The sequence below is a fragment of the Martes martes genome (genome assembly GCF_963455335.1).
Source record: "Martes martes genome assembly, chromosome: 6".
In the NCBI taxonomy this organism is placed as follows: domain Eukaryota; kingdom Metazoa; phylum Chordata; class Mammalia; order Carnivora; family Mustelidae; genus Martes; species Martes martes.
Genome location: NC_137893.1, coordinates 24,116,288 through 24,137,909, shown reverse-complemented (window position 1 = coordinate 24,137,909; position 21,622 = coordinate 24,116,288). Strand labels below are relative to the sequence as shown.

Genomic DNA, 21,622 nt, shown 5'->3' with positions numbered 1-21,622 from the left:
GAGTCAATAATATTGTAATAGCACTGTATGGTGATAGACAGTAGCTATAGCTATACTCATTGTGAACATAGTATAACAAATAGAGAAGCTGAATCACTGTTATATACCTGAAATTAATGTAACATTGTATGTCAACTATACTCAAATGAAAGAAATTTTTTAAAAACATGCCTAGTGCCTTAAAATGTCAAGAAGATACTTATTTCCTTTTAAATCATAAGCTCCATACACAAAGAGTTACAAATTCTTAAAACTTTCAATTCCAGGGAAAGAAGATGGCAGGGAAGTAGGAGAACCCTAGGCTCACAACATCCCATGAACACAACTAGATACCATCTAATCATTCTAAATACCACGGCAATCAAACAGCTAAGGGCTGTGAGAGAGAGAGAAGAGGCCATGTCGAAGAAGGTAGGAAGTGTAGAGAGACAGTTTGGAAGAGAAATGGATCATGGCCACTGTAGTAGGGAGGGAGCGGCAGTTGGAGAGAAGGGCATGAGACAACCTAGCACACCGGGGAGTGCAAGGGGGAAAAGGAATTCCCATAGCAATGGGCTTAGAGAGCAAGAGAGCCCAAATTTCGGGAATTCTTGCAACCAGCAGGGCTTAAAGCCTGGAGCTTTATTTATTCCTTTTATAAAGATTTTTATTTATTTATTTGATAGAGCGAGCGTACAAGCAGGGGGAGCAACAGGGAGAGGGGAAGCAGGCTCCTGCTGAGCAGAAAGCAGGACGTGGGGCTCAATCCCAGGACTCTGGGATCATGACCTGAGCCGAAGGCAGACAATTAACTGACTGAGCCATCCAGGCGCCCCAAGTTTTAAAGGTCAGCATGCTTGGCTCTGGGAGAGCTCAGAGGGCACTGGGGCTGCTCTCGGAGAAAAGTCAGGGCAAATGGTCCATGGACATACAGCATGGAAACAGCGACCTGAAAAGCGCATGGGGCACACAGTGGGGAGGGTATTCACTCATCTCAGAGGGCACCACAGAGAGACCCCTCTGGGGCCATTACCCCTACCCTCACCCCTCAGCATAAGATAGGGCCACCTGCAGGAAGCAGCGATGGGCCGATACTCACTACCTAACTTGCTTATACCAAGCCCCCCAACACCTGTACTCCAGTGGAACCACCCCTCCTGGAAGTCACACTTGCCTCAGTCCCAGCACAGTGGGCCCCAAGTTTGGCAGGGCCTCAGTTCCCACGGTGGTGGCAACAGGACTTTCACAAGCAGACCAGAACACACCTAGTTAAAACTTGCCACATTCAGGCCAGGGACCAAACATTGCCCACCAAGAGGCAAAGGGACCCTCTGCAGACAACTGGCCTGAAAAATAAAGCAGCCAGAACACAAAAGCAAAGCCCACACAGCACAGACTGGAGACACCAGGCCCTAGGGAACAAGGGACACTACACTGTAGAGCACTATAGGACTTCCTCTAAGTAAAGCCATTACTCTCAAGAACAGGAGACATAGCTGACTTTCCTACACAGAGAAACAGGCACAGAGACACAGACAAAATGAGAAGACAGAGGAATCTCTCCTAAAAGAAAGAAAAGGATGAGGCCATGGCAGAAGAGCTAAGCAAAACAGATGTAAGGAACATGCCTGGTAGAGAACCTAAAGCAAAGATCATAAGGATACTCACTCAAGGGCTTGAGTGAGGAGTGGAAGACATCAGTGAGACCATTAACACAGAGATAAGGAATAACATAGCAGAGATAAGGAGCTCAATAAAAAAATTAGACACACTTGATGGAATGAATGGCAGGGTGGAAGCAGCAGAGGAACAAATTAATGACCCAGAAGACTAAAGAAAACAATAAACAGATCAATGAAACAAGAGTTGGTCCTTAAAAACAAAAACAAAAAACAATAAAACTGATAAACCTCTACCCAGTTATCAAGAAAGAGAAAAGACCAAATACATAAAATTGCAAATGAAGGAAGAGAAATTAACAACCACCACCACAGGAATACAATTATAAGAGATTATTATGAAAAACTATGTACCAACAGATTGGACAACCTAGAAAAAATGGATGAATTCCTAGAGCCATATAGCCCACCAAAACTAAAACAGGAAGAAATTAGAAAACTTGAACAGAATGACAACCAGCAAAGAAATTGAACCAGTAATCAAAAAACAAGTCTAGGACCAGATTTCTACTAAACATAAAGAAGAGTTACTACCTATTCTCAAACAATTCAAAAAAATAGAAAAGGACGGAAAACTTCCAAATTCATTCTAGGAGGACAGCATTACCCTTATACCAAAACCAAATGAAAATAACACAAAAAAAGAGAACTACAGGCCAATACTTTTAATGAAAACAAGCAAAAATCCTCAATAAAATACTAGCAAAACGAATCCAACAATACATTAAAAAATCATTCACCATGAAGAAGTGGGATTTTTTTCTTGGGTTGCAAGGTTGGTTCAATATTCTCAAGCCAATGTGATACATCACATTAATAAGAGAAAGGATAAAAGCCATACGATCATTCCAACAGACACAGAAATAGCATCTGACAAAGTAAAACATCCATTCATGATAAAAACCCTCAACAAGGGGCACCAGAGTGGCTCAGTCAGTTAAATGTCTGACTCTTGATCTCAGCTCAGGGTCATGAGTTCAAGCCCTGCACTGGGCTCTGTGCTGGGTGGGGAGCCTACTTAAAAACAAAACAACACAAAACCAAAAAAACCCTTAATAAAGTAGGTGTAGAGGGAACATACCTCAACATAATAAAGGCCAGCCATATATGCAAAACTCCAATGCTAGCACCATCCTCAATGGAGTAAAACTGAGAGCCTTGCCCCTAACGTGAAGACAACAAGGATGTCTACTCTCATCACTTTTATTCAACATAGTACCGGGAAGTCCTAGCTATAGCAATCAGACAACAGAAAGAAATAAAAGGCATCCAAATTGGTAAGAAAGAAAGAAATCTTTCAGTATATGCTGATGACATCATACTATACATAGGAAACCCAAAGACTCCATCAAAAAACTGCTAGAACTGATAAAGTCGCAGGCTACAAAATCAATGTACAGAAATCTGCTGCATTTCTATACACCAAAAATGAAGCAGCAGAAAGAGAAAATAAGGAATCAATCCCATTTACAACTGTATCAAAAGCAGTAAAATACCCAGGAATAAATCTAACCAAGGACGTTTATTCCTATACTCTGAAAACTATAAAACACTGATGAAAGAAACTGAAGACACAAAGAAATGGAAAGACATTCTAGATTCCTGGATTGGAAGAACAAATATTGTTACAATGTCTACACTACCCAAAGCAATCTACACATTCAATGCAATCCCTACCAAAATACCAACAGCATTTTTCCAGAACCAGAACAAATAATCCTAAAATTTATATGGAACCACAAAGACCCTGGATAGCCAAAGTAATATTGAAAAAGAAAAGCAAAGCTGGAGGCATCACAATTCCAGAGTTCAAGTTATATTACAAAGCTGAAGTGATCAAAACAGTATGGTACTGATACAAAAACAGACACATAGATCAATGGAACAGAACAGAAAATCTCTAAATTAAACCCACAATTATATGGTCAATTCATCTTCAACAAAGCAGGAAAGAGTATCTGGTGGGAAAAAGTCTCTTCAACAAATGGTTTTGGACAGCAACGTGCCCAAAGAACCTGGACCACTTTCTTATCCTACATATAAAAATAAATTCAAATGGATTAAAGACCTAAATGTGACGCTTGAAACCACAAGAATCCTAGAAGAGAAGACAGGCAATATCTTCTTTGACATTGGCCACAGCAACTCTTTTCTAGATAGGTCTCCTGAGGCAAGGAAAACAAAAGCAAAAATAAACTATTGGGGCATCATCACAATAAAAAAGCTTCTGTAGAGTAAACAATCAACAAAAACCTACGGAATGGGAGGAAATATTTGCAAATGATTTATCTGATAAAGGGTTAGTAACCAGTGGGGCACCTGGATGGTTCAACTGATTAAGTGTCCAAACTCTCAATTTTGGCTCAGATCATGATCTCAGGGTCATGGGACTGAGCTCTGTGTCAGGCTCCTCACTCAGCCAGACTCAGAAGAGTCTGCTTCTCTCCCTTCTCCCTCTGCTCCTCCTCCTGCTCTCTTTCCCTCTTCTCTCAAATAAGTGAATCTTAAAAAAAAGGGGGGGAGGACTAGTATCCAAATATATAAAGAACTTATAAAACTCAATACGCAAAAAACAAGTATTCCAATTAAAATGGACAAAAGAGACGGTTCCATGTGCACTTGAGAAGAATGAGTATTCTGTTGTTTTAGGGTGGAACAGTCTGTATATATCTATGAGGCCCATCTGGTCCAATGTGTCATTCAATGCTCTTGTTTCTTTATTTTCTGCTTGGATGATCTATTACTGAGAGGTGTATTAAGATCTCCTACTATTAATGTATTCATGTCAATATGACTCTTTATCTTGATTAATAGTTTTCTTATATAACTGGCTGCTCCCATACTGGGGCCATAGATATTTACAATTGTTAGATCATCTTGGTGGATAGTCCCTTTAAGAATGATGTAGTGTCCTTCTGTATCTCTGACTACAGTCTTTAGTTTAAAATGTAATTTATCTGATATGAGAATTGCTACCCCGGCCTTCTTTTGAGGCCCATTGGCATGAAAGATGCTTCTCCATCCCTTCACTTTCAGTCTGGGTGTATCCTTAGGTTCGAAATGGGTCTCTTGTAGACAACATATGCATGGGTCCTGTCATTTTATCCAATCTGCAACCCTATGTTGTTTTATGGGCGCATTTAGGCCATTCACATTGAGAGTGATTATTGATAGATACGTTTTTATTGACATCATGTTATCTTTGAAGTCTTTCTTTCTGTAGATTGTCTCCATATATTTCTGTTCAATGATATTCTTGGGATTTTTCCTCTTTTATAGAACCCCCCTTAATATTTCCTGCAGTGTCGGCTTGGTGGTCGCATACTCTTTTAAGCCTTGCCGGTCTTTGAAACTCTTTATCTCTCCATCCATTTTGAATGTCAGTCTTGCTGGATAAAGTATTCTTGGCTGCATGTTCTCCTCATTTAGTGCCCTGAATATATCTTGCCAGCCCTTTCTGGCTTGCCAGGTTTCTGTGGACAGGTCTGACGTTATTCTGATGGGCTTTCCTCTGTATGTAAGGAGCTTCTTTGTCCTCGCTGCCTTCAAGAGAGCCTGTCTACAATTATGATTCCTCATTTTTACTATCAGGTGTCTCGAGGACTTTCGAGATTCTATAATCTTCGGGGGAGACCGTTCTGCCTCTAGTACATGAACGCTGGTTCCATTCGTGAGATTGGGAAAATTTTCATGGAGAATTTGTTCTACTATATCTTCTAGACTTCTTTCTTTCTCCTCCCCTTTAGGGATTCCAATAATTCTGACATTGGAACATTTCATGGCGTCATTTATTTCCCTAATTCTGTTTTCGTGGCTTCTAAGCTGTTTGTTCCAGGCTTCCTCCTGATCCTTTCTCTCTATCTGTTTGTCCTCCAGATCACTAATTCTATCTTCTGTCTCAGTTACCCTAGCTTTTAGAGAATTTAGATTAGATTGGAACTCACTGAGAACATGGTGAACATTATTCCTAGTGGCTTTCAGTTCTGCCCTAATCAATTCCATTTTGTCATCCATGGCTTTCTCCAACCTAGCTATTGCCTGGATAATTGTTAGCCTGAATTCCCCTTCCAACATATTGTCTATGTCGACAGCCATTAGCTCTGTTGCAGAAGGCCCAGCCTCTGAATTTTTCTTCTGTTGGGCATTCCTCCTCCTAGTCATTTTGGTGAGAGATGGCTGAACAGATGTAGCTGGATGTATCGACTGTGGTGCAGTCATGAACGTTGCTTCAAAAAAGCCATACAGATGACCAACAGACATATGAACAGATGCTCAAAATGACTTATCAGGGACACACTGGTCAAAACTACAATGAGATATCACCTCACACCTGTGAGAATGGCTAAAATCAAAAACATAAAAAACAACTGGTATTGCCAAGGATATGAAGAAAACAGAACCCTCTTGCACTGTTGGTGGGCTACGAATGGGTGCAGCCACTGTGAAAAACACCACTGAGGTTCTTCAAAAAGTTAAAAACAGAAGCACCCTACAATCTAGCAATCATATCACTGGGTATTTACCCAAAAAGTACAAAAACACTAATTCAGGGACACCTGGGTGGCTAGTCAGTTGAGCATCTGACTTGGTTTCGGCTCAGGTCATGGTCTCGGCTCAGGTCATGGTCTCAGGGTCATGGAACAAGCCCCATGCTGGGCTCTGTGCTCAGCAGAGAGTCTGCCTGGGATTCTCTCTCCCTCTCCCTATGCCCCTCCCCTTGCTCTCTCTCTCTCTGTAAAATAAAAAAATCTTTAAAAAAAAAAAAACCCCACTAACTCAAGGAGATACATGCACCCCTGTATTTACAGCAGCATTTACAATAGCCAAATTACGGAAGGAGACCAAATATCCATCAACTGATGAATGGATAAAGATGGGGTATACACATACATACAATGCACTATTACTCAGCCACAGAAAAAGAATGAAATCTTGCCATTTGCAATGACATGGATAGAGCTAGAGCATATAATGCCAAGTGAAATAAGTCAGAGAGAGAGACAACACTGTAAGACTTCACTCATATGTGAAATTTAAGGAGCAAAATAAATGAGCAAAGGGAGTAAAAAAGAGAAAGACAAACCAGGAAACAGACTCTCCACTACAGAGAACCAATCATTATCAGAGAGGAGGTGGGCAGGGAATGGGTGAAAAGGTGATGGGGATTAAGAAGTGCACTTGTGGGGGCACCTGGGTGGCTCAGTGGGTTAAAGCCTCTGCCTTCGGCTCAGGTCATGATCCCAGGGTCCTGGGATCGAGCCCCACATCGGGCTCTCTGCTCAGCGGGGAGCCTGCTTCCTCCTCTCTCTGCCTGCCTCTCTGCCTACTTGTAATCTCTGTCTGTCAAATAAATAAATAATCTTTAAAAAAAAAAAAAAAGAAGTGCACTTGTGATGAGCACCAGGTGATTAAAATAAAAACTTAAGGAAAAAATTTAGTTTCCACTCATACAAAGGAAGAATAAGTTATTAAGATGGCATTTGGATGTTCTGGTGATCTGTCTTCAATCTCCAAAATCCAGATTTTGTAGGCAAGGTTATATATTAAAAAAAACCAACTAGGAAAAATGAACTAAAAAATTCATGGGAATATTATTTTTTAACATTAATCTCACAAATTGATTTTCTAAATATACCACAAAACCCAGAAATCATAAAAGAAAAAAATTACTAAATCACACTACAAAAAAAACCCAAATAAATAATGTTTGTACTTTCGCTTGGTAAAAACAACTGCAATAGTAAAACAAACTGGGGAGAAGTATTTGCAACAAATATCACAAAGGGATGTAACATTTAAAACAATTCCCCAAACCAATTAAAAGACCAATAACTCAACAAAAATGAACAATGGTCAAAAACAGACATAAAAATAAGTACAATTCAAATACACTGGAAGACATTCAGTTTCACTCCTGAGATACAAAATTTACACTTACGCTAAGTATAAGTAGCATAGTAAAAAGTGATTAAGGCAAGAATCATCAATGTATATTAAAATGAGCAGATAAAAGACTAGTAGAGAATATTAACATTAATATGCCCAAGTATTACCTGAAAGATTAGAGGAAAAAAATACCTCTTATAAATAGAGAAAAGCCTTAATTAAATGTCTAACCACTGTATCACCAGTGTGGGGCAAAATGATATAATGTGCCCCATAAGAAGGTTATATCACTTATGTAGTATTTTTGCCAAAAATATTTAAGATGAATATAATCATGACTAACCAATGAGACAAATTAAACTGATGGATATTCTACAAAATATTTTGCCTGGACTCTTCAAAAATTTTGATGGCATGAAAAATTTAAAAACAAAACACCAAGAGTTCTAGAATAAAGAAGACTGACAACCAAATGCAATGCATGATCCTTGAATGGATCCTGAATTTTGAAAACAAAACAAAAACTATAACAGACATTAGTGAAATAATTAAGGAAATCTGAATATGGACTGCACATTAGATAAATACCATATCAATGTTAAATTTCCTGAATATAGTAATTTAACTGGGCTTATGCAGGAGATGACCTTTGTTCTTAGGAGATACATGTTTAAGTATTTAGGGTTACAATGTCGTGATGTCTACAGGCACACATGCAGAGGAAGATATTAAACTATCTTAAATATAAGGCAAAATGTTAACTGATCAGTATAGATGAAGGATATGGGAGTTCATAATAGTATGCTTGCAACATTTCTATAGGTTTGAAACTTTTTAAAATAAAAGATCAGAGAGAAAAAGGTAAGGTATATGCTATTTTGTATGCAATATTGGAGAAAATACATATGTATATTTCCTTGTAATTTATATACAATATTACATGAATACACAAAAATTTTGTTTAACATCATTGGCCTCCAGGAAGAAAAATGGGTGACTGAGAGGGATGTTTCAATGGATGCACTTTTGTGTATCTTATGAAATATTAACTAGGTGAATTTATTATCTGCTCAAAAATAGGTAAAACTTAAATTTAAAAAATAGTAATAAAACTGCTCTATCCAAGAAATATCCTTTAAGCTAACATTAACTCTAAGTGTCAAATAAACAACAACAAACTACTTCATACATTTACTACTTGGTTATAAAAGGGGAAAAATACTTTTGGATTAAAAATCAATATCACAGAACTATCTTGAAATTCTAAAAAACCTTTCTCTTTCTAGAGAAGTAGCATGAAACAATCAAGAAAAACAAGATAAACAGATAAAACACGCTCATCACAATGATACAGTAGTGATGACATTAACAATGAATAATGCCACATAATCAAAAATTGGATTCTAAAAATCTAATTACCAGTTCTTAAATTTGTTTTTAAGACCAAAGATATTTACCTTAGCACTAATCCAATGAGGATAAAAATCATAAATTTTTGTAAAACACAATTAAGTTCTGGACAGGAGAACAAAAGGCGTATGTTCTCAGACACTAACAGTGAAAACTCCCAAAAATAAGTTGAAAACAAGTTTTTAACACTGATCAAGTTGCCTACCTTTAACAACACTGTATAAATTTCTAATCGGCTACTCCCAAAAGACACTAGAGAACAGTTATAAAATATGCCTTAACAAATAAAATACAATTAGCCAAATATGACAAGCTGACTTCTAAGAAAGACTTTATGAAGAAGCATGATGGTGAGATGCCATATGTTTGTAAAAACTGAAATAATGTTGTTGGATAATTACCTCTTCTGTATCTTTTAGTGTACACACATGATATGGCATAGATATTAATGTCTGTTCTTTCCTATCTGCAATATAAAGCCACCACCATTCTTGTTTTTCCTGCAAAGAAAAAAAAAAGTTTATGTTATCAGAAAGAACTAGAGAAATAACTGTTCTGCTTCGTCTTAGACATATTATTCTGGTTTTATCACTGCAGTATTTCCAGCATAGATACAGTGCCTGGTACAAAATAGGTATTTAATATTTACTGAATGAATAAATCATTCTTAACCATTTGTAGATCTGCTGTCCAAAAGAATTCTGCATGTAATTTGGGGGTTTCAAATGGCCCATTAAAAAGCCCTAATGATGGCCCTCTGTATTAAAAACCCCTGTATTAGCCTTAAATGACAAAAGACAGCCTAAAAAATAAAACATTATAAACCACACTACAAAATCATCTAGCAAATAATCTTGGTAATCTTACCTAGTAAGAAGCAAAAGCCAGAAAGTAGGAGTGAAAGGGACTTGGGCAACCAAATCAGAAATCATTAAAATATATCACTCATAATAGAGCATCTCAGATTTAAAAGTCTATCTATACTTTTCACTGCATATGATTTTAATAAGGGCAGCATTTTTAGTAGAACCTCATGAAAGATTAGGAATAGAAAAAGAGGTCAGTAAAGAAATTACCACAGAAGTCCACACAGTCTGGAAGCACCAAGCTTCAATGTGCTCAGTGAGTACTGCTATGTGGGACACATCGGTAACTGTTTAGTCATCTCTTGGTATCCACTGCTTAAGAACTGGTCAGGGAAGACAGCTTTCTAAAATGGCTTAAAGAAAATGTTTTGGAGCTGAAGAATAAACAAACTCTATTCTATTGTAAATACTCAACCAAAACAACACTAGACAGTTCTAAATTTTCAACTATCCAAAAGAAAGTTAAAAAAAATAACTTTTTACTGAAAATAGTATCATAGGGAAATGTCTTTTTAAGCCAAAATCACTCACACTTTCTATTTTATTTTATCCACAAGACATTAAAATTTGATTATCTTTCTAAGAATGCTACACTAAGGTCAACTAAAAACTCTTGTAAACTTCAAAGCACTACAACAACATTAATAAGCAGAATAAGTAAGTCAGAAGTACATGTTTAATCTAACTTCTGCTTAACCCAAGGGGGACTACCACAATAGATATATGTGTATATATGTGTGTTTGTCTCCATGTGTTGCATACACAAAGTGGGTAAAAACATAATGGACTCAAAGCAGGCCAGAGTCTGAGTCACAAGTACTCAACTTGGCCACAGTAACATGAACACAATGAGTGTGTCTGTGCTCCAATAAAACATCATTCATAAAACAGGCAGGGAGGCTGACCTGTCTGCAGGCTGTTGTTTAGCCAATTCCTGTTTCAAAGCCACACAGACCTGGACTATTTCACTTCGCTAAATGTCATTTTTCTTCTCTGTTAAATGATGAGTGCCTAACTTGGGACGTGTTGTGAGGATGAACTGAGATAATACAAGCAATGTTAGAATGTCTAGAACACTGATCATGATAAATAATAATCATGGGGGTGTCTGGGCAGCTCAGTCCTTAAGCATCTGCCTTTGGCTCAGGTCATGATCCCAGGGTTCTGGGATCGAGCACCGCATCATCCTGTCGTGGGCTCCCTGCTCAGCTAGGAGCCTGCTTCTCTGCCCCTCCCGCGGCTTGTGTGCACAAGCCCGCTCTGTCAATTAAATAAAAAAATCTTCTTAAAAAATGATAATCATGATTAGTAATGAAATGAGGTAGATACCTCAATCATTTTAGTTCTGACATTTCATTTTCTGAAATCTCATTACCAGAACATATATGTAATATAAGAAGCACTCAAGAATGTGCAATTCTTCTTTACCTCTTCACTAAGAGAATGTCTTTCCCTCTGATCTCCCAGGTTACTTGATTAAAATGAGATTCATTCAAGAATTCATTCAAGAATATTTATGCTGTACTTATGCACAGACTCTTTGATGCACATAGTAAAAGTGGAAAATACGTTGTAGCATGAGTTATTTGTACTTTCGATATAACAGTTTTTCTGCTGGGTGAGATTCCTCACCATTGAATGAGTTTCAGTAACATGTAAGTCAATTATAATCATAAAACTTTAAGCAATTTAAGTGGGTAGTAAGGCTGTTAGGGTAGTCTGGTAGGTACATGGAAGGTAGACAGGTAGATGTTAGGAAAATCCTAAATAAATTTTATCTGATAAATGGTACTTTGAGATGTTTACAGTGCAGTTGTAGCTTAAATTAGAAAAAGGCATTTTCAAGGCTAAATGTTCTAAGGCAGTGAATGAACGTTTTGCTTATTAACTAAGCACAGTCTAAAATGAACTGTCTGTTATAAGGGTACAAATTATGCAGCTTATAACATCCCATGGCACTTTTAAAGCCAATCAATGAGTGGAATTCACTCGCTTGACTTCGGGAGCCTTGGGGTTGGCAGGCTACTACTGCAATGGGCAAAATGCCTTTAACAGATGGGCTAGAGCTCAGGACACGCCAGAAGATCAGCAAGCGCGTTAACGTGGAATCCTGGGCTGACTTCTTTCCAAGTCAAAACAACAGTCTGTGCAGAACCATTCATTTATTACTAGGAAAGCCAAATTACTTGGGAATTTTGCCTTCAGCAGCCCCCAGCAACTCTGGATTGACATTCTAAAGCAGAAAGCAGATTTATACATGAAATCACCTGCCAAACATGAGTGCTGAGCAGAAGGTTCTATGGCAAAGCTGTGAAGCAGTCTGTGGAACAGCTTCCCTGAACTAAGAGACAATCAGTTCTTGACCTCTGGCCATAGACAGAACCGTGGCAAAAGCAAAACCTCATGCAATTCCCAAATTCATTGGAAAGACAAAAAACTCAACATCCACAGTTGAGCAGGCCAAAAGCACAAACCAAATAAGGACAAGAGAACAAAGAGCACTGATCAATCTGTCCTAAGCTTGGGGCTCAGCCACTCTCAACTTTTACCAAACTTAGCTGGTCCCACAGCCATTGGCTATTCCCATGGACTGGGGCAATTACGAGGGCCAGAGGAACTGTAATGGCTCCAGGTGGCCAGTATAGGACCATCAGAGAAAACCCATGAGAAAAATATTTAAGAACTTTTTTCTTCCTACCCAAAACTTGATAGACGTGAGGGATTCACAAAAGCCATGTAGACCTACGATGAGGACAAAATACGTACTTGTCTGAAAGACTGCCTGAACTGCTAAAGAGAAATCATCAGCACAACCTCCAGTCATCCAGGCACAGAAAAGACAGAAGCCCAGGAAACCGCAGAAGTACTTACAGAGTTAACAATCCCCCTATTAAATGACACGTTCACTAAATCTGATTCGCACTGAAAGGGATCCTTCATAATGTGGCCTATCAAGAATGGATCATCTTTAGCACATTTGAGCCAGTATACACCACAGAGGGAGAACAAGCAACTGAAAAATACCTGACGAGAAAGTAAATGGAGTAAGGAAAACATGAATAACTCACCTCAGGAAAGTAAAGACTATAAACAGGATGTGTTATCTTTGATTTGGTCTCCAGGAGAGCTCTCTCCTTTCGCTGTATACTTTGTTGCAATTCTTGCCACTCCTAGTAAAGTAAAAATCAAACACTTGAAATCAAGTATGTTTTCAATTGTTCTCACTGAAGAGTTTCCATCCTTCTTCCAGCTATTATTCCTGACAATGCTAACTACCACCGAGTTCAGTCCCACAGACCTGATCATTTCCCTGCTCAAAACTGTTACAACATATCATTTCATAAATCAAATCTAAGCCCTTTAGCATGAACTACACAGTCATGATCTGACCTGGGCCAATCTCTTCAGTCTCCTGTCACTGCCTGTCTCTTTGCACTTTCTATTCTTTTATTATTATTATTATTATTATTATTTATTTTGCACTTTCTATTCTTATCACTTCTAACTACCTTGACTTCTCACCAAGCTGTTTCACTCCTCCTAAACCATATTTGGATTTTTGTTTTCTCTTTCTCTAACCTGGCAAATTCCTACTATTATTTCTTGAGGAGCTGCTAAAACCTAAACCAGGAGCTCCTGAATACCAGAAATCTCCCTCAACTGAGTTGATCATTCCCTCCTTTGTGCTATCACTGTACCTTGCACAAACTGTGCATAATCTCTTTTGTACCCTAATGTTTACTTACATGTCTGCCTTCCACACTAGCCTACTATCCATTCAAGGGCAGAAACTGTTTTACATTTGGCTTGCATTCCTCTCTCATCAAACACAGTGCTTGCCGTGTGACAGATAATGAATAACTGTTTATATAATTATTTGACAACTGAATGAATGTATTTTTGGTATCTAAAGAAACTAGTCTGTCACCTCTCCTAATCCTAATACTATACTCAGAAAGGAGTATGTCAACTCTTTCTCAAAGCATGCCTGGAGAAATAATTCCCTTAATAGGCTTTAATTTCTTGGCAATCAATTTAATTCCCAAAGTACAAAAACAGCCAAGGGCCAGCAACTGCTAAAAAGTCATCCTTGTTTTCCCCCACCACTCCCAATGGCAAACTCCCCACCACATTACGGCATACCTTACTTAACTGTCCTTTGCACATCTGCGTGCCTCGCAGATATTGTGGTTTTCACAAGGTGAAGGTTTGTGGCAACCCTGTGTTGAGCAAGTTTATTGCTGTCATTTCTCCAACAGCACTCATTTGCTCACTTTGAGTCTCTGTGTTACATTTTGGTAATTCTTGCAATATTTTAAGCCTTTTTATTATATTTGCTAAGATGGCAAACTTAGTCAATAAACATGTGTATTCTGACTGCAACAACAATGGGTTGTTCCCCATCTCTCCCCCTTCTCCTTGGGCCTCCCTGAGACACAACAATACTGAAATTAGGCCCATTAATAACCCTACAATAGCCTCTAAGTGTTCAAGTGAAAGGAAGAGCTGAGTCTCTCACTTTAAATCAAAAGCTAGAAATGATTAAGCTTCCTGAAGAAGGCAAGTTGAAAGCCGAGATAGGCTGAAAGCTAGGCCTCATTTGCCAAACAGTTAGCCAAGTTGTGAATACACAGGAAAAATTCTTGAAGGGAATTAAAAGTGCCACTCCAGGGAAGACATGAGAGGTAAGAAAGCGAAACCACCTTAGTGCACGTATGGAGAAAGTTTTAGGGGTCTGGACAGAAGATCAAACTAGCCACAATATTTCTTTAAGCCAAATCTTAATCCAAAGCAAGGACCTGTCCTTTCAACTCTATCAAGACTAAGAGAGGTGAGGAAGCTGCGGAAGAAAAACTTGCAGCCAGCAAAGGCTGGTTCATGAGGTCTAAGGAAAGAAGGTGCCTCCGTAACAGGAAAAGGCAAGGCGAGGCAGCAAGCACGGGGGCAGAAGTTGCAGCAAGCTCTCCACAGGATTCTGCTCAGAGAATCCAAGATGGCTACACTACATGACAGACTTTCAATACTGAAGAACAGCCTTAAATGAGAAGATGCCATCTAGGACTTTCAGAGCTAGAGAGAAGTCAATGCCTGGCTTCAAAAGACAGGCTGACTCTCCTGTTAGGAGCTAATGCAGCTGGTGATGTTCAGTGAAGGCCATTACTCACCGACCTTTCTGAAAATCCTAGGGCCCTTAAGAAATATGCAGAATCTCCTCTGCAAGTGCTCTCTAAATGGCAACCAAGCCTGAAGGACAGCATATTTGTCTACAACATGGTTTACTGAATATTTTAAGCCCACTGTTGAGACCAACTACTAAAAATTTCAAAGTATTACCGCTCATTGACAATGCACCTGGTCATCCAAGAGCTCTGACGGAGATACACAGTAAGATTAATGCTGTGTTCATGCCTGCTAACACAACATCCATTCTACAGCAAATGGACAAAAGAATAACTACCGCTTTCAGGTCTTACTAGTTTAGAAATACTTTTTTTAAGGTGACAGCTGCCACACACAGTGAGTGATTCCTCTGGTGGATCTGGGCAAAGTATAATGAAAATCTTCTCATTCAGCCTTTCACATGCCATCAAGAACATTTATGATTCATGTGAAGGGTCAAAATATCAGTATTCACAGGAGTTTGGAAGAAGCTGATTCCAACCCTCATGGATGACTTGGAGGGGTTCAAGACTCCAGTGGGAGAAGTAACTACGAATGTGGTAGAAACAGCAAGAGATCTGGAATTAGAGGTGGTGCCTGCAGATGCGCCTGAACTGCTGCCATCTCATGAGAAAAGGTTGCTCTCATGAGGAGCTGCTTCTGATGGCTGAGCAAAGACAGTGGCTTCCTGAGATGGAATCTACTCCTGGTGAAGATGCTGTCAAGACTGCTGCAATGCCAACAAAAGATTCAGAATATGACAGAAACTTAGCTGATGAAGCAGCATCAGGATTTCAGAGGTCTGACTCCAATTCTGGAAGTTCTACTGTGGGTAAAATGCTATCCAACAGCAACTCATGCTACAGAGAAATCATTTGTGAAAGGAACAGTCAATGCAGTAAACTTTGTCATCTTACTTAAAAACTGCCCCAGCCACCCCAACCTTCAGAAAGCACCACTGAAGAGTTATCAGCCATCAACACTTAGGCAAGAGTTTCCACCAGCAAAAAGTTTACAACTCGCTGAAAGCTCAGATGATGGTTAGCATTTTTTAACAATAAAGAATGTTTTAATTAAAGCATGTATGTTGTTAAGGCATGTATGTTAGACTACACTACAAAATAGTATAAACATAACTTTTATATCCACTAGGAAACCAAAAAATTCATTTGATTTTCTTTACTGCGATGTTGGTGTCATTGTGGTGGTCTGGAACTAAGCCTATAATATCTCCAAGGCATGCCTGCAATTCCTTATACTTTTATCCTTTGCCCTTTACTTTTTTATCCTCTTTTCCGCCTCTACCTGTGCCTCACAGGCTAGTCAGGGAATCCCCTTTTCTCTCCTAATCCACAAGGGTAACTTTTAGCCCAGTCAGAAAAAAACAGAACAACACAAACAAAGGAATGGTTGATCAGTTTACAGATAATTTGCAGTAAGTCTCTAAGGACCCATTATTTGTGCACCAAACCCTCTTTTCTACAACCCATCCAAAAATCAGGTGCAACTTAATGCCTCACCATGAGATTTTTTTTTCTATTCTCCCTACCCTCACAATCTTAATAAGTCCCTAAGAGACTCCTCCTTTCCTTAATGTCTTATATACCTCTTGAAACAAGGGGCATTCTGTAAATGTTAGTCTTCTCCTTAACCAACCTCTTGACATTAGAGTCCACAGTAACGTTTCTTTACTTTTAAACACTACCTGGAACTTTTGAGAGACTCTTCTAAGTAACTGCTTAGACCATAACCCACCTTTCCTAATTGATTTGCAGACTCAGCTCCAATGGTGAAAATTACTGTAAGACACAAAACTGAATTCACCTCAGATCTGCATCCTACACTAACAGCAATTTAAGATTTAAGAAAATTAAGAGAGCCAAATCCTTGTTAGAAACTATTCTTCTTTATAATTCTGGCCACCATCCCACAAACATTCTTGCAAAATAAGAGAAGATTATAAAATATACTGGTGTTATTTAAGACAAACATACAAACAAGTACACAAATGAAAAACAAAAAATGTAACTATCAGAGGTATATAATTCTAATTATTTAAACCTATAAGTCTTACTGCTTCATCATCTTTGTTCTGCTTTTCATCTTGCTCTCTATCAGAGTCTCTGTCACTACCATCATCTTTTTCACTTTGGGATTCTCTATTGGTTTCTTCTTCTTCAGAATCACTGCCTTTGTCAGAAACTTCTTCTTCGTCTTCCTTTACTGCAGCTTCCTGAAAGAAAAAAGCAACCACAAAAGTTCTGAATATCTCAGCGAATTCTGAGTCCCTGAAGCTAACTTAATGTCATTATAATTAAATTAGCTAAAGATTATAATTTCACTATTCATACAGAATTTTAAAGAATTATAAACACACGTATTTATAAATATGTGGTAATCAGACTAAAGACTTTAACATTTGGCTTATTTGTCTATTGTTAGTTATTTTATTTTTTTTTCATGTTTATAAAATAAAAAATGTTTTATCTTTAAAGCATAAAGTATACTACTACCACAATGGCAACATGGCTCATCTTTCAAAACATCAAATATATAATACATATTTTTTTTTAATTAAAGATTTACTTATTCATTTGAGAGAGTGAGCACACGCATGTGGCATGAGTGAGGGGGGAGGGGCAAAGGTAAAGAGAATCTCAAGCAGACTCCCTGTTGAGCGCGGAGCCTGAGGATACAGGGCTCCATCTCATGACCCTGAGATCACGATCTGAGCAGAAACAAGAGTCAGATACTCAACCAATTGAGCCACCCAGGCACCCCACTAATACAATGTATTTTATTTGAGATGAGGAAATGGAAAGCTCATAGAAAAGTACTGCTTTGAGAATTTAATATTATCTTCTATAGCTGATACAGCATAATGTAGTAAGGAAAGCCAATATCCCAGACGAAATATTTACTAATCCATTTCAAGAAGAAAAAAGAACAGCAAATTAAATACAAAAAAACTCAAAGTAAATAAAACAGACCTGAAATCAATTTAAGAGAAGGCAGATACGCAAAGGGAAATCTAAACAAAACCAAAAGTTGGTTCTTTGAAAAGACTAATAAAACTGAGAGAAGATTTATTAGGCAAGACTGAGCAAAGGAAAAAGAGAATACAATAATAGGAATAAAAGAGACATTAGTACAGATCCAAAAGAAATTACAAAGAGAGGACAATATCAATAACTCTGTCAATAAACTTGATAACTTAGAAGAAATGGACAAATTCCTTGGGAAGTATAATTTACTAAAATTGATATAAGGAAAAAAGAAGAATTTGTTAAAGAAATGGACTCCAGGGGCGCCTGGGTGGCTCGGTCATTAAGCGTCTGCCTTCAGCTCAGATCATGATCCCAGGGTCCTAGGATCGAGCCCCATACTGGGTTCCCTGCTTGGCGGGAAGCCTGCTTCTCCCTCTCCCTCTGCTACTCCTGCTTGTGTTCCCTCTCTCCCTGTGTCTCTCTGTCAAGTAGATGAATAAAATCTTTAAAAAAAAAAGAAGAAGAAGAAGAAGAAGAAGAAGAAGAAGAAGAAGAAAAAAGAAAAAGAAGTGTACTCTAAAACTAAAAACACTTTTTAAAAACTCCAAGCCCAGATGGCTTCTCTAGATAGTTCTTCCAAATATGAAACAAACCCAATCTTATACAGACTCTTCCAGGAAAAAGAGAAAGAAAGAATACTTCCTAACTTGTTTAATGAGGTAAGCATAAACCTGATACAAAACCTGGCAAGGGTATTTACAAGAAATGAAAACAATATTCTCTCATAAAAATAGATGTAGGAAAAAAATAAAATAAAATAGATGTAGGAATCCTAAACAAATATAATGAAATCTAGATAAATATGAAAAAGGATAATACGTTGTATTTGTTCTAGGAATGCAAGGACAGTTTAAAATTTCTAAATGCTTCAACATAATTCACTATATTACAGAAAGGAGAAAAATCGCACCATCACCTCAACAAATGGAGAGATGGCATTTAATAAAATTCAGTATTGCTCAAGATAAAAATTCTCAGCAAACCTGATAAAGAATATCTACAAAAACCCTGTAGCTAACATCACACTTAGTAGTTTGTTCCCTTTCTCCTGGAGATAAACAAGAAGACAAGGGTGACCACTGTCCTCACACCTAACCAACATTACACTGAAAGTTTCAACCAATACAGTAAGAAAGGAAGAAAAAGCAAAAAGATTAAAGAAAAAAGTAAAACTGTCTTTATTCCCAGACGGCATGACTGTGTACACAGAAAATCTAAAAGTACCTACTGATGGTCGGAATCACAGGCATACCCTGGATATATTCCAGGTTCGGTTCCAGACCATGGCAGTAAAGAGATTATCGCAATAAAGTCAAAATGACTTTTTTTGTTTCCTACTACATATAAAAGTTATATTCACACTATACTATAGTATGTTAAGCATGCAAACAGTATTCTGTCTAAAAAAATAATTAAAAAATACTTTACTGCTAAAAAATGCTAACCATTATATGAGCTTTCAGCGAGCTGTGATCTCTGATCACAGATCACCATGGCAAATACAATAATACAAAGTTTGAAATTATTGAGGGAATTACCAAAATGTGACAGAAACACAAAATGAGCAAACGTTGCTGGAAAAATGATGCTGACAGATTTGCTCAACACAGGGTTGCCATGAACCTTCAATATGTAAAAAATGCAGTATCTGCCAAGTGCAAGAAACTGACGCACAATAAAACACGGTATACCCATATTGTCAGTTCAAGACTTCTTGATACAAGGTCAATATTTAGAAGACAACTGTAACTTTATGCACCAGCAATAAACACTGAAGAATGGGTTTCTTTTAATGTTTTTTGCAATAGCACCAGAAAGTATCAAATACAAAAGGGTAAATCTTATGAAAGATGTGTCATACCTCTGTCACTGGGAATTACAAAACACTGCTGAGAAAAAAATTAAGGAAGATCCAAGTTAATAAAGATAAAGCATGATTATGAATAAAAGGACTCAATACTGTGGGGCACCTCGGTGGCTCAGTCGATTAAGCATCCGCCTTGGGTTCAGGTCATGACCTGAGGGTCATAGGATGGAGCCCCATATTGGGCTCCCTGCTGAGCAGGGAGCTTGCTTGCTTCTCCCTCTCCCTCTGCTTGTACTCACTCGCTCTCTCTCAAATAAATAAATAAAATATTAAAATCGTTGATAGGCAGAAATGTCAACAGGACTCAAAAGCACTAACCATAAAATCAATGAAAGACTTCCTTAAAATTAAGTACCATCAAAAGTTTCCATTAAGAGAGTAAAAAGGGACTCATATCCAGAATATATAAAGGAATCCTACAAATCCATAAGACCACCCAATAGATAAAGAGGACATTCAAATGACTGGTTAAATATATGAAAAGATGCTCAATATCATTAGTTATCAGGTAAATAAAAACCACACAGAGAGATACCACTACAGATCCCACTATAGTGGTTCTAATAAAAAAGAGTGATAAAACCAAGCATTAGTGAGGATACGGAACAACTGAACTCATGCTTTGCTAGTAGGAATACAGACTAGCACAACTTTGGAAAACAGGATCTTCCGGTGTGCTACCACACACTTACTTTATGGCCCAGCTATTCCACTGCTAGGTACGTACCCAAGACAATGAAATGTCCACAAAATGACATGTACATGAATAAGCACAGCATTTTTATTCAATAACAGGCAAAACCTAGAAACAACCCAAATGTCCACCAGCTGCAGAACAGATAGAAAAACTAGTGTATTCAGAAGATGGAGTATCACATACACACAAAGAATGGACAGCTGCTACACACAACACACATGAGTGTCACGGACATAATGCTGAATGAAACCAAGACAAACATATTTCCACTTAAATGAAGTTGAAGAATAAGCAAAAGTAATCTATGGTGATAACAGCCAGAACTGGAAGGTAGAGGTAGATGGAGGGGTCACTGACTAAGAAGGGACACAAGTGAGCTCTCTAGGGTGCTAAGGTTTTCTGTCTTAATCTGGGTATCACAGGTACATACATATGTAAAATTTGAGGAGCTAAACACATAGGATTTGAATATTTTAGTGTATAACTCAAAGATAATGATGATAACAGTAATAAACTTACACTCCCAACAACTCCATTTGCCTGTTTTTGTTTCTGTTGCTTTGACTGTGGTAAGGACACAGGTGTAGGTTTTTTTTTTAACGGTTTCTTTTTTTTTGATTTAGCAGTTTTCTTGGGTCCTTTGCTCTTCTGTTGCCATCCTCCTTTTGTCCTGTTCTTATTAGTATCACCCTGCTATAAATCACAACACACATACACGCTCAGAAGTTTATAGCAATAGTTTCATTTGGGAGTCAGAGTAATTTTTAGATAAAAATGGCTAAACCAAATGCTTTCACAAACTGAATTACTCTCCCACAATATAAATCAATCAGAAAACCTAACAAAACACTTCCTTCACCAGGAAAGAGAGGTAAGAAAAATCAAGTTTTACCCCATCTTCTGCTGGCTGTTCCTCTGCAGCACAAATAGACTGCTCCTTTTCAAATACTTCCTAGGGAAAAAAAATATGAAGTCTATCAACCTATATTTACCTTTCAGATAAAGTAATCTTTCAAAATAGATGACCAATA

The 21,622-nt window shown here is 38.0% G+C and overlaps 1 protein-coding gene across 1 annotated transcript in view; it reads right to left on the bottom strand.

Annotated features, from left to right (window-relative positions):
* SEC63 (SEC63 homolog, protein translocation regulator) overlaps positions 1–21,622 on the bottom strand; it is a 71,641-nt gene that overhangs the window by 2,942 nt on the left and 47,077 nt on the right. The window contains exons 15-19 of the mRNA XM_080806029.1: positions 21,484–21,543; positions 21,111–21,284; positions 17,055–17,213; positions 12,889–12,990; positions 9,356–9,454 (exon numbers count right to left, since the gene is read on the bottom strand). Of these exons, the coding sequence (XP_080662155.1) occupies positions 9,356–9,454; positions 12,889–12,990; positions 17,055–17,213; positions 21,111–21,284; positions 21,484–21,543 (594 nt within the window). The remainder of the gene's footprint in view (positions 1–9,355; positions 9,455–12,888; positions 12,991–17,054; positions 17,214–21,110; positions 21,285–21,483; positions 21,544–21,622) is intronic.